This window comes from Labrus mixtus, chromosome 19 (assembly GCF_963584025.1).
Source record: "Labrus mixtus chromosome 19, fLabMix1.1, whole genome shotgun sequence".
Taxonomy (NCBI): Eukaryota; Metazoa; Chordata; class Actinopteri; order Labriformes; family Labridae; genus Labrus; species Labrus mixtus.
Genome location: NC_083630.1, coordinates 20705215 through 20719076, shown reverse-complemented (window position 1 = coordinate 20719076; position 13862 = coordinate 20705215). Strand labels below are relative to the sequence as shown.

At 38.4% G+C, this 13862-nt stretch overlaps 1 protein-coding gene and 1 long non-coding RNA gene across 3 annotated transcripts; one reads left to right on the top strand and one right to left on the bottom strand.

The window, feature by feature from the left end:
• The first annotated feature begins 388 nt into the window (after positions 1-388).
• smpx (small muscle protein X-linked) lies at positions 389-13056 on the top strand. Of its 2 annotated transcripts, none has more exons than XM_061064769.1 (5): positions 389-589; positions 3930-3989; positions 7868-7954; positions 8963-9118; positions 12424-13056. In XM_061064769.1, exons 2-4 carry the CDS (start codon positions 3954-3956, stop codon positions 9113-9115), a joined length of 276 nt encoding a protein of 91 aa, XP_060920752.1. In that variant the 5' UTR covers positions 389-589; positions 3930-3953; the 3' UTR covers positions 9116-9118; positions 12424-13056. The 2 variants fall into 2 exon arrangements, with proteins under 2 accessions (XP_060920752.1, XP_060920751.1); XM_061064768.1 differs by having other exon boundaries at positions 395-589; positions 7868-7955; positions 8958-9118.
• LOC132994427 (uncharacterized) lies at positions 5374-7807 on the bottom strand. The gene is made up of 2 exons (XR_009676698.1): positions 5905-7807; positions 5374-5822 (listed from the first exon to the last, which is right to left on the bottom strand). It is a non-coding gene; the product is annotated as an uncharacterized LOC132994427 (long non-coding RNA).
• Positions 13057-13862: the final 806 nt, after the last annotated feature.

The following is a 13862-nucleotide window of genomic DNA, read 5'->3' as shown; positions in this document are numbered from 1 at the left end:
GTCTTGCAGGTAAAATTCAACTTGTAAAACTTTGAATTTGATTTCAGATGTATGCTCAAACCAAAATAGCATACATGGCACGATAAACATTTTTGCATAACGTAAGATCAGTTTTGTGTTTCCTGCTCAGATGTTCCACTTTTTGAAAGCGGTTTGGTTAAGTAACTTCAAGCACTGGAACATTTGACTGTTTCCGCAGTTGAAAACCCTTAAAAGGTGGTTAAATCTCAGAGATTAAGCTGCACGGTGCCGATGTTTGACAATGTTTTGGTTCGTCACTCTGTGTGTGTCCATGTGTGTCTAAGAGTGTGTGAGTGTGTGGACAGAAAGCAGGTCCCCTCTGCGTATCCATCTTCTATTTATAGTGAGAACAAATCCCAGATATGAGAGGAATCCTTCTACCACTTACGAGGCAGAGAGAGTGAGAGAGAAAGAGAGAGGGCAGAGGGAAGAAGAAACGAGAAGGGTAAAGAAAGAGATGAAGAGTCGAGAGGAAACTAGAGTGTGAGAGATGGACAGAAAGTGACCCAGCGAAAGAAGTCCGAGAGAGTTTACAGCCAAGCATTTGACCTTTGTGTTGTGTCCCTAGGTGAGTTACATATGCTTTGTTTATATTTGTTAGAGCGTTTGAATAGGTGTTTCAATTTGAATGGCAAGTAGGTTTTGGTCGTCATTTCATTCGGCATCTTGTAGTCTTGAAGTGTAGCCTATATTAGATTAGTCTCAAAATAACTTTTCCTCACTGCCTGCATGTGACCCTGGCAAGGTTTATTAGTTCCTACTAAAGTGTTAATCTTTAACGTTATAGTTAAACTTTTGGAATGGAAAAAAATAGCTTATTTGCTTTCTTTTAGGAGTTCATAAGAAAATTGGCTCAACTCTCACATCTGTAGCCTAAACACGGAGCTAAAGACAGCTTAGCTCGACTTCCCGCCGAATAAAACGTCCAGCACATAGATTTATTAAATCCACAAGAAATGGGATATAAAGTGTTTTTAAGTATATTAGATCTAGAGGTGTTGGTTAATCAGATTAGTTGACCTTTTGGATATACGCATACTAGCTGTTTCCCATGCTGACAGTGTTTATGCTAAGCTAAGCTAATGGCCTGCTGGCAATGGCTTCACATTTCTCACATTTAGCATGCATCCAAAAATGGTATGAACCCTATGAAAAAGAAATAATCCAAAAAAAAGAAGGTGGAAGTTGTTTCCAAAATGTTAAATTATTCCTTTGAAGGTTACACGTATTTCCTTTTTGTATCTTTAAACGTTGCTGCTAATTAATATCTTTTGAAGACCATGGAGGTCTATGGCAAGAGTTTCTTTGTGTAACAATCATGTTAAAGTTACTTTTGAACTTTACTTTTATGGAAATTTAACATCATAATTGCTAGATTTTTTGAACTTTAGGATGCTAACAAGCCGACAATATCAATGATAAAATGATTATTTCTGTTCAGCATAAAACTGAAGTTTGCTGACTTTCTTTCTTTAGCACCAAAACAAAGAAAGTGATCCACGGTTCTCTTAGTTTTGCAGGTACAGTTTATGATGGAAACCATCCATGAATTCACAACAGTTGATCAAATAGTCATCCAGATTTTTCAGTCTGAACCAAAAATTTCAACCTCATCTGCAAAGGATCACAAAAGTAATTTGGACTCATCCTTTAAGGACTGAGTTCATCCTAACACAATTTCCTCATTCAATTTCTTAAAAGAATTTCAGTCTGGCTCCTCAGTGATAGACTGACAAACAATAACGTCACCATCACTAGAGCTAACTATTGATACTAGCATGGCTTAATAGCGGCTTTAAAAATAAAATCTCACCATCTTAATCTGTATTAACAAAGAAAGAAAATCGTGTTCCTTCATGCTACTTTTGCATGCAGCTGCACATTTTTAAATATGCTCTCTTGTTGATATTCCACAAGTTCTTACGGTCAGGTTAAAAGAGTTTCCATGTTTGAATAATTTAAAGTATGAGGAATAATTGGACCTTAGGTTATGTGTGTGCCTGCCTGTGTGTCTCTGTGTGTGTGTGTGTGTGTGTGTGTGTGTGTGTGTGTGTGTGTGTGTGTGTGTGTGTGTGTGTGTGTGTGTGTGCTCGTACAGTTTGTGTAAAAGTGAAAGGGCTTGTCAGGCTTTGCAGTGTGGCGTCAGGGGGGCAGCTGCTACTCATGGCTAACATAATCCCCTTGTGTAAGCACAAGCATGTGTGTGTGTGTGTGTGTGTGTGTGTGTCTTTGGTTGTGTATTTAAAGATGTCTATGCCATTGCTCTCATGTCAAGGACGGCAAAGCTCTCACTGTATTTTGTGTCACAAACAGCACCCTGGAAACGGTATCTAAGGGCTGCCATTGAATACAGCAGCAGCAGTCAGAGGGCCTGCGGTCGCCTCTTTGGTCCTCTGCTCTGAGCCACTCATAGATAAGATAAATAGGCCATGGAAACTTCTACGATTAGAAACCACTTGGGTCAGTGTCGATCCAGGAAACAGCAGGAGGGGAGGATGTCGAAAATAATATAAAACGGGCAAAGCTAAAAGATAAGGAAGAGAAGCAATGACTGAATTTAGACCAATTCAGTCATTTTTTAAGAGCTTATTCTGGCATTAATCTGGCATTGGTGCAAGATAGTTATAATGTTAGGGTGAAGGTAGTCTAGAGTAACCTCAGCAGAAACCTACACATTTTGACAATTAGGACTTTTTGAACAGCTGACTATCACACTGCTTTGCATTCCTCTTGGCTTTCTGCTTCTGTTTTTAGACACTCAACTTTAATCTATGCAAAAGAAAAAAACGATATGTTCAGAGAATAGAGAAAGCTAGCGAGCACAATACAAATAGACATTAAACTCAGGTAATAAAACAATCATCTCTAGCCACCTATAAGCTAACAGTAGTTAAAGGAGTTGGTTGAAAACTTTCTCTAGCTAGCTAGCTATATGTTTCCTGCTGACTCATTTAAAAACAAAAATCTGAGGGGGCCTGAAATATGAACATAAATGTCATAATCATGATGTAATTAAAGCTGTGAAACATAAATCCATTAAATGCTAACCTGATAAGTAGGAAGGTTGTGAGAACACTGCGGCTATGCAAGAGCTACATGGCGTGAAATTGTTAGCTACCTGTTAGCTTCGCGTCCAGCAGTCGCAAGGCAATTTAGCAAGCTAGTGAGCAGGCAATGTGACTGAGGAAAAGGTTGAGGCTGCCAGGGAACATTTTTTATCTCACATAATCTTAAGTCACTAAGAAAAACTTTACATTGCTAAATTATAACCCTAACCTACATTGTTTTTATGTTTGATGTGAAAAATTGTCGGAAGTTAGTCTTTTAAAAATCTTAACGTTTTCTAGCGTATAGAAGCGTATAAATGATTCCAGTGTCTTCCTTTAATAACAATATAAAATCCTAAAATAACATTTCATTGCTGCTAACATCATTGGAAAACATTTCTTGAGCAGTTTTAGAAACATAGTTGTAAGTTTAAGTAACACGCCTCAAACTTGAACAATTTGTGGATGTTTCAGAATGGGACTTTAAACTTTAATCAAACACATTTGGAGCCTGTCACAGCTGCTCCGGCTCAGTGGAGGAAAGTGAAATGCATTTAGATTCACAATTCCCACTTATCCTGCCTTACTTCACGATAGGTTTCTCTTTTGCACACTCTTGCTGAAATTGAGTCACTGCTAGACTTTTATTTGACATTTCCTGCTGTCTCTCTGTCTCCCTCTCATGAATGATTCAGAGAGCAGTTCCTGTACCTGGTTCACTCTGTAAGAGTCGCTTAGCAACTGAAATGCTATCCCAGGCCTTGAAAACCACCGAAACAGAGTCCCAGTGCCCCCAACGCTCACACACATCCACACACAAATACACACACAGCTGATGCCTGTGGTCTCTGCTTCCTCCAGGTCAGTGGACTTACCGGGGGGATAATGTCCAAACCTTCGTCCAACGTTAAGGCCCTGCAGGTAAAACTCTCACTCTTTGTTTGTGTGAATGGGTGTCCTGCACTGAACTTGCATTGCATTTTACAACTTTAAAACCATATTGTATGAATTCTGTGGCTGCTATGCGATTCATTTCTACCTGACAACACTTAAGATATGTTGCAAGAATAAAATTGTATTAAAGCTTTTGAATAAAATAGTAATTGAATTTAGTCCTGTTCAAATAAAGTCTCCAGAAGACACTCTTGTTTACACATTAAAGTATTTATTGGTAAAGGCAAATACAGAGTTCAGACTGTGCATATACAGTACGAAGGCTTTGTTAGTGCAGAGTTGTAGCAAGGCGAAGAATGAGGTGTTGTCTGTATCCAACCCAGGCCAGCGTCACAGCATTTCATGAAATCATCACGAAATAAAAATATAAGGAATGAGGGCATGGATTTCCCTTTTTTAAATTTGGGTGAAATTACCACAAGCTCTTAAAGTGAAATTGTATGCTGATGGAATTAAATGTTTAACTCCCAGCAACATGTGAAATAAAGTTAGCCCTCAGAGCTTCTTGGTGGGAAACTGTCTGGACCCAAAGTCGTGCAAAAGTCAATTATTTTGAACAATTTAGCCAAAACCATGATCTTTTTTCCAAACCTAACCAAGTAGTTTTGGGGATTTCACTTAATGAATACTTAGTAGAAGTTGTGAATGTGCTTGAATAATAGTTTAATCTCAAGTCTTTGCACATTCAGTTCAGTTGAAAGAAACAACCTAATCTTTTTTTTCAAAAGATATATTGGTTGTCCACAGCAGAGAATACTTCCAGGTTAAATACATATTGTCCGTAAACAATGCTAAAGTGCTAAATCCGTGTCCATTTATTGAAACCAATAGATACATTTTGTGACTATTTCATAGACTGCTGTTAGACTGCTTGTTTTTTGTATCACTGTTTCTGTTGTAATGGCTTTGTGCGTGCATGTCAGAGAGGCTTTCTTCTCATCGTCCGTCTCTCTTCTCATTGTGCTCATTGTCATGTCTAACCATGGGATAGGCATCAGGACATTGTTTTTCACACCAGTACAGTACAAATATGAGGTTTCTCTTTTAAGTCCTCATCTCAGCAATACTTAATCATCTTTATAAGTTCAACACAAACAAGAACAGCGGCACGATTTGACATTAAATAATAATAACGTTTTTATCAAAAACATCTTCAAAGCTTCATGTCAGCAGGCTAGTTTGACCTTTTCTTTATAGATTTGATCATTTTTGGAGGCAAAACCTGATTGAACTTCATATTTTCTCTTAAAAAGTAGTAAGTTTGTTTACATTAGGATAGGATAGGATAGGATAATACTTTATTGATCCCCAGAGGGGAAATTCAGGAGTTGCAGCAGCACAGACAAGTAACTACTTTACTTAACTTAAAGCAGCTGCTAAACTCCAGATTTAGGATTTTAACAGCAAGACGTAGATCTATCTTAAGCCAGTCAGACGTAATTAAAATGACACCTTTAACAATGTCAGTATAAACTCTTATTTGTGGTATGCATTTGACTTTTCCAAGCATCAGCATCGTCCTCTGGCCTGAGAGGCAGATGGCTCTTATTGATCCACTCTAGCAATGGACACCCTCTGTTTTATTCCCGAACTATTATTAAATACAAGGCAACCTTCAAACAGTGTTGGATCGCGGCCAAAATGGCTGTCAGGCGACAAATGTTCCCAACAAATACAATTACAAACAAAACATTCTCACAAAGAGGCTAGGTCTGTCTGAACTTTATATATCTGAATTGTGATGAGTTATTCTCTGATCAATTCATAAAAATGTCTGTTTTAATGTCTTGCTACCCGGCACTACAACAGGGAAACTGCTTTTTAACATAAGGGCAAAGTCCTGCATCGAGCGACTGATTGAAAGACCTTTTTACCCACAGACCCGGCTGGCCCTCGAGTTTTTGGTCCTCCATCGTGTCCTTGATTCCCTTTCATATTTACAAAACACTTTGAGCAAGTTTACTCAGGAGGGATTCATTCGACTTCCATATAAATCATTATTTTGTGGTGTTCCTCAAAACACCCGATAAACTTGATCCTTCTCAGCCTTCTTCCAGAGCATCTCATTTTCTAACTCCAAAACTTAAGCATTAAATATCTGTTCAGGTTCCCCAAAGAGCTTGTGCACTGCAGCATTTAGTTCCCAGGGAGAGTCCAATATTTACTTCTTTAATAAACAACTAGTCTTGCACTTTCAGCCCAAAGTGGGGGAGCAGAGATGAATCATAGTGTTTGCCCCGTTTAAAGACGATAAATGAGTAAATATTTAGGTCCTTACTAGAAATGTTTGGCTGCTCAGGCTGTTTGGAGAAGATTTAGGAGAGCACAAATAACGTATATAGGCCTACTTTAATTTAGTGGCTCTCAACTGAAAAGTGTGTCGGGAGCAGTTTTTTGCGGGTCGTATATGTGTGCCTCAAAAATAATTATGTCAAAAGTCTTTGAAGCACTTTTAATACATGCTCAGTCTCCATGTTCTATCATATGTTTTTCTTTCTGACAGTAAATACCACTGTAATGTCCATCTAAGCGTTGAGAAAATGTGCTTAGCTTAGCATTACATTTGATTGGCTTTTTCTATCCAATGAGTCGGCTTTGAAGGAGCCTAACGGTTTGTATTAAAACTTTAGAGAGACAAACTAGCTGCTTCTGTGTCAAACGAACCTTAGATATCCAAGCTCGCAAGATTTTTTTTACATTTTCTTCATTGTGTGTTGTGTTTGTTATTCTATTTTGTAGTCCGTAAAGTCCGTGTAGAATAGTGCAATAAGACAATTATTGGGTTTAATGCAAGACTATTACCCAAGAGATAGTGCCTAAAGTTAACCTTCAACATTAACATTACCAATGCTTGGTAAATGCTGTGAAACATGTGCAAGTGCTTTGGGACAAAAACTTGGTTTAGCTAAAGATTTGGGTCTGGGCTTGAATATAAAACATGAATCTTACTGTAGGTTTCACGTAGGACTCAAAAAGCCATCCTACGGGTGTTAGTGGGAGAGCATGTGTGCAAGTGTTTTGCAAATCTAAGGTTACAATTTCATTAGACAAGCCTTTAGCCTAAGCAAATGATATCCTGGCTGCAGCTCTACTTTAGAGACAGATAAGAGAGAGCTAGTCTTGTCTAACTGCGTGGAAGCTATTAAACATACTTCCAAAAGGTAAAAGTATGATTGCCTTTAAAGTTTAGCTTGATTGTTTCCCTTTAACATTCGGTTAGGCCTGTTGGTGTGTCAAAAAATGATTGCTAACAGCACGTAAAGCATAACACAGTAAACAACCCCAGCTAAAGCAACATTAGAGTAATACGAATCTTTAACAAACATGCTGCAAATGAGGCGATTCTTCCAGAACTTGTCCTCTCAAATCCTAAAACCCTTAATCTCTGGAGAAAAAAATAGTACCAGCATCCTCTGTGACACACAGCACACTCCCTCTCTGTACAGCTGTACAATATGAGCATATATACAATACATTACAGGTACAGTACAATGCAAAACACATCAAATCCAAGTGACAGGACGTTGGGGCAGGCGGCAGAAGAACATTAAGTTAGCAGGCAGATCTCTGAGCTCTGTATGTGTGTGTAAATGTGTGTGTGTGTCCCAATTTTCATAAAGACACATCGTACTTTCAGGTACATGACGATTACCAGGAAGTAGTGGTCATAACCAAAACAAGGGGTTTTGAGGAAACAGCGCGCACACACACACACACACACACGCACACGCACACGCACACACACACACACACACACACACACACACACACACACACACACACACACACTCAAATTTGTTTAAATGTTGACAATATCTCATTGGCTGTTCCTTGCCATCCGTCAGGCTAATTTGAACATCCCGATGGGAGCTCTGCGTCCAGGGGCGGGACATCCTGTGAAGAGGAGAGAGGAGACAGTAGACACAGAAGAGGTGAGAAAACACACAGACACCCAAAACCCTGACACACTCATTCACAAGAGAGAGAAGTATATGTATCAGCTGGTATCTGTAGATCTATACTGAGTGAAAAACTAATAGGTTTGTGTGCAAACATGAAATACTACTGGAAATTTATGAGCACCTATATTTAAAGCACATCTGTGTTTCTACTGGTACCAAGCTGGGACAAAATAGCCCCGAAGAGTCAAAGTAACAACAGCTAAATTTAAGTTAAAGGGGGAAAGCTCAAAGTTTTGAGGTTGAATAGCCACACCTGTCGTAAAATCCTTCAACATGGTCCGACATGAGATCATGTGACAGCGATAAATCTTTGAAATAAAACCAGGACAAATCTGTCAGTACTTGAGCCTCCTGATTAAAATGTGCCTGAAGTCATAATATACCTTTTTCAGGGGTGGAACAAAGTTTTAGTTCACACTCTGGGATTCATGTCTCCACTAATCTTTTCTATTTCCTTCAGAAAGTAACACTGTAGAGTTGCAACATATACATTTTCTAAGCTTAATTTCTTACGCACTGAAAAAGAAGATATTTCTTCAAAGTTAAAATTATATTAAACTATTAAACTATAAAGACTAAAAATAGGAAATGTGCTGATTCAAAGAAAACTACTAGCAGCCTGTTGAAAAAGACAAATAGTCAATGATAGTTCTGGATTTTAAGGTTGGCAACCATGGTGGCCAATCAGATTCGGGCCTAGGCCACCCCTGGCCAACACTTTGAGCCGCCCCTGCTAAAACGTCCTTGAGTAAGTTAATAACATTAATATCATAAAACATTGTAAGTGTACTTTTTATTAAACATGTAATTCCTCACAAAAAAATGCAGTATCTTAATATAGAAAACTAAATTCAACTTTTATGACAAGCAGATATCAAAACACATAAGATGACTTCTCTTCACATTCCCCCCCCCCCCCCCCCCCTCATGATAAACAGCTTCTGCTCTATATTTTGATTGTTTGTAATTGTTTCTCAGGCTCAGTCACCAGAGCAGCCACCCTGCGCTGCAGCACAGACGTCAGAGGAGAAGAAGACGTTACCGGGCGCGGTGAAACTGCCCGGGCCCGCTGTTAACCTCTCCGAGCTGCAGAACGTCAAGAGCGAACTACGATGGGTCACCAAGGAGTAACATGTAGGTGTGGACATTCATATTTAAACCTCTGAAAACACTTCAGCCCGACTGCTTTTGTCTGAACACTTAAATAAAAAAACAACATCAACGAGTTTTATAGCTTTAAATACTTATTTTTCCTCTTCTGACATCTTTGAAACTAAAAGTGTTAAAGTGGTACACATCATTAGTCAACACACTGGGCTTGTAAATGTCATGAAAGTAAAAAAGTGAAGGGGAAAAAGCCAGCTGATTAGATACACAAATTTACACTTGTTTGTTTTTTTACTACACTTTAACGACCGTAACATTTCACAGCTCGTGTTTGAATAACCACTTTCACATCATACTTCAAACTTCGACTTCAAATAACTTTATTTATCTGTTAGGACATTCAGTGTTAAAGAGCAAACAAAGACACACACATACAAGTGGCTGTATTAAAAGCATGATAAATAGGTCATAAATAATTGTAACCAATAAAACAATTTTACAGTGAGAGCTATAAAGTCACACCCTCGATCCAACATGTCATAGTAATATATGTGTGGTAAGTACTATAAGTAGCCCATAAAGTCATTTCTTTATCACATTATTTAAATATATCACAGTGTTATTAATCTAATTTCAATATGAACGTTCATTAAAAAAAGTACTTGCCTTGACTTTAAAACAAATGTCTCTTGTAAGCACTAAGTTGTATTTGCCTTTTGAACAGTAGAGGTTCAATAAGAAAAACATCATAGAAAAGAAAACCCAAACATCCTGATTACACAGGTGTGTGTTCCATAAATAGATCATTTCTATATTGTCCTTATCATCCAGGAAACTTTGGCTTTTCTAGTTATCCTGTTTGATAACTTGGATATATACGTATGTGCAATAGCATAGCTCTTTTTGGTAAAAGGTATTCAGAGAACTATTCAAATGAGAACCAAACTAGAGCGAGGAAACACAACGAGGAGTTCGCAAACGCAGTCTGTGTGGAAAATGCAAATCCTGTCACTGAGCCTGAAAACAGTAAATGAGTATTTAACTCTACAAATAGAAGTCTGTATACTGTGTGCGGATAAGAAACGCTCAGGAGAACTAATGGTGAACTTACAAGCAAAAGTGCTGCACTGAGCAAAGATAGGAAAATGTACTTAAATGATTGAAAATAAAATCATGCAAAGAAAGGTCCTCTAAGTGTTCTTGTGTTTTAAACATGGTCAGGGTTTATACTTGATTCTGATTGGATGCAGGGTGTACATTATTTTTCTGACTATCACTATTGTCACCTACAGAGAAACTGCGTCAGAAGGGACAGTTTACCGTTCTCGCTACATGATATCATTCTGTATTGAAAATGAGTAACCATAGCAACAGGCTGCTGTTAAAGCCTTTTGTTTACAATTTACTGCAACCCTCCACCTTCCACATTGTCCTTCGCATCCTGATAATGGATGACTATTTTGGCACTGTCTCTTTTATGTATTATACAGTATGTCATTAGATTATTACTAATGCATTCGTCTGGCTGCAGCAATTTAATGGTTCAGTAGGAAAAGTTATTCATTTCTAACCTACTTCATTGCTAAAATTAATGAATTCCCCCCACTTCTTTTAATCTAATCTGAATTCTCTTGGACTGCAGTTAATCTAACATCCTGTCCTAAAAAAAATATATGCATGTTTATGAGTACATTAACACATTTCTAAAGTGCAGTGGAGTGGATTGCTGCCATGCAAAAACTAAGTTGCATTGGATATACAATTCCACTAAAGTATCTATCTACATTAAATCAGTAGATATTAAAGATGTCATTTTGTCTTTGACAGTCCAATAAGTGCTGAGGTCCTGCAGGCTTGCCTTACTGAGACTCCACATAATTACTTGCAGTGGTCACAGCTCACCACAGGGGGTCAGTGTGTGCCGTGCAGTCTTTGTTTGGGTCAAGCGCTGTGTGTGTGTATGTGTGTGTGTGTGTGTGTGTGTGTGTATGTGTGTGTGTGTGTGTGTGTGTGTGTGTGTGTGTGTGTGTGTTGATGCCTGTGTGTGTGGGCTGGAGAGGTTGAGTCAGGCTTCTATATTTAAACTTAATAGAACAAGAGAGTGTGCTTTCAGAAAACGTGTGCGAGCACTGAGGGGCAGTCTGTGCTGTGACTTTCTCAGCAGGACACAGAAACCACAATACATCCAAAAGCTGTGGCTGCTCCGCCCTGCCCAATGCATGTGGGTGTGCTGTGTAGGAGATAAATTAGAGACAGCGAGGGAGTGCAACTTTGAGATATAAACACGTTTCTCGTTTGTGCTATTTCTGAGTGGATTCAGGGTGTGTTCACACTGTGAAAAAGACAACATTACAACCACAAAGGCTGCTACAGCTGCATGTTTTCTATGTGATGGAGTCTATTCCTGTGCAATGCAAAGTAATGCACAATTGGAGGATCTAGTTACAGCTTGAGGGAAACATATAAACAAATGTTATCTGAAGAAAGATCCGAGGACAAGTATAAAGTTCAGTAATTAAAACTATATTTTGCATTCTTTGACCGTGTCTTGTATGTCCCTGCATGACCACAGTATGTGGACACCCAAATATTACTCCCATGTATTATTATATATCTTATCCAAAACTACATGACATGCAAAGCTCCTGGGAGGAACTTCTGTTTGTGCCGATTGTGGCTCCCCCCTGTGGACAAAACTTTACCTCTTATCACTGCTGATTTTCTGCTGCACATGTGAGTCGTGTTTTTAAATAGAAATCTACTCCTGCTGTCTTTTTAAAGTCTAATATAACACTCATCGAGAATCTTTGCCGGGGAAAAATTTAAATAAAGGCCGTCACTTTGTCTGACATCTACCTGACGATAGGGTTTCAGGCATAAATATATATATATATATATAGGAATAAATCGTCTTTATGCTGATGATCTTGTTTGTTAAAGAGGCAATAGTGTAGATAAGTGTCTGTTTTAAAACCAGCAAATAACTCCTCACACATCCACTGTTGTTAACCTCCTGAAGACCTATGCTGTGTCTGAGAAGTGTTAGCAAGACTCAAACTCAGAGTCGTTGAGATGGAAATAAATTGAAAAATGTGCCAGACAGTGAGGGAGATCGGAGAGAGAGACAGGACTGAAAAAGGTCAAGAGAGATAAGTGCGGAGAGAAAGCCGAGGACGTATCTCATATTTCTCCACATTGAATACAGTGACCCCGTCTTCCTGTGTCGTCTTGGCCTTCCTGCTTTCCCCAGAGAGGTCGGCAGCTCTACGACCGCTGATAGCAGAAAATGAAAATCTCTCACAGTGACTTTATCTGTATGTTTTCCTCTCCAGGATCCCGAGCCCGGCAGAGACGCAGGCAGATAATCGCCCACTGCCATTGAAGTCTACCAATCAGTCTTATCCCGACTTGTTTGGAAAAGAACGATATCTCTCTGGGAAGCCAACATCCAAACACCAAGAAGCTCTCCTGCAATCAGCGCTCTGATAGATTAAAAATGTGAAAAATATCTATATTTATCTGGTTGCTGTTTTTTTTCCACTAAAGTTGGTATCAGAATTTGTACAAAAAAATGTAAGTACTGTCTAGTTAAAGAGAGTATTTCTGGCTCGTTTTTACTGCAGATAACACTCCTACTACTTTGACTTTTAGAAGTAAGTGAGTCGTGTTTTGATAATGTCGAATTCAGCATTGTCTTTGCTTTTCTTGTTTAAAGGGTCATTTTGAAGCCTGAAAACGTTTGTTTGCAATTGACATTAATTTAAGAAAACAATTCTGTAAAAACTTCAACAGTGGATTTGAATGGACGCGTTCAATGAGATCATGTGGTTATAAATGTAGACTGCGTTACATTTGGGAGGGATGGGGGTATTCTTATGTTTTTGTTGTTTCATTGTTATGAATGAACCCAGAAACTGGTATCTCCAGTAAACTATTGCAATAAAACAAAATGTTTAAAAAAAAAACGTCCAAACGTTTGATTTCAGGCAAATTACTTTAATATTATTATTATGATCCGTGTTTTTTTAATTGACCGCTATCCTTTGGAAGTACTTTAAACCATTTTCACCATGCTAGCAGAGAGGCTGGCATGGGGAAAGCATTGCAGTTTTAATTGGTCCACCAGTTTGGTCGAGTCCAAAATATCTCAATAATGATCAGATAAATGGCTGCCATAAATAGCATAGATATCTGAAGCTCCCTAAGGATATAAACAGATAAATTTGGTTACCTTGTGTTTGACTTGAGGGCCACTAGAAGGTTAAACGTTTCACATATCGATCAACATCCACCTAAAGGTTTGGTAGCTGAACTTAAAGTTTAAATTAAGGTGACGTAAAAATAGCGTCACTAGTTTATTTTAAGTTTGCCTTAATCATTTGGAAATACCGCTTCATTTGAATGATGTAACATTTGTATCAATGCTAACTCTGTCACTGTATAGATGGTAATGTCGTTCTTAAAGTTGGTCACTTTGGCTAACAATGACTCAGGTCAAAAATGATGATGGGCTTCCACACTATAAGCAGAGATATCTAAAGTCCTTATTATCATACTCAATTTTCTCAATGGACAACATTAGGTTAAGCTTTCTTCTATTCAATAATATCAACATCCACTCGATGGAGGCTGGACTTTGAGTTAATGCTAACAAGCTAACGTTAAGCTAACCTGTTGAACTACTGAGGCCCTTCAGGTGTTTTTTTTAAAGATAATTGTCTTGTTGTAACAACATGTTGTATAACTGCAGACAGTATTAGCCTGTCAGCTG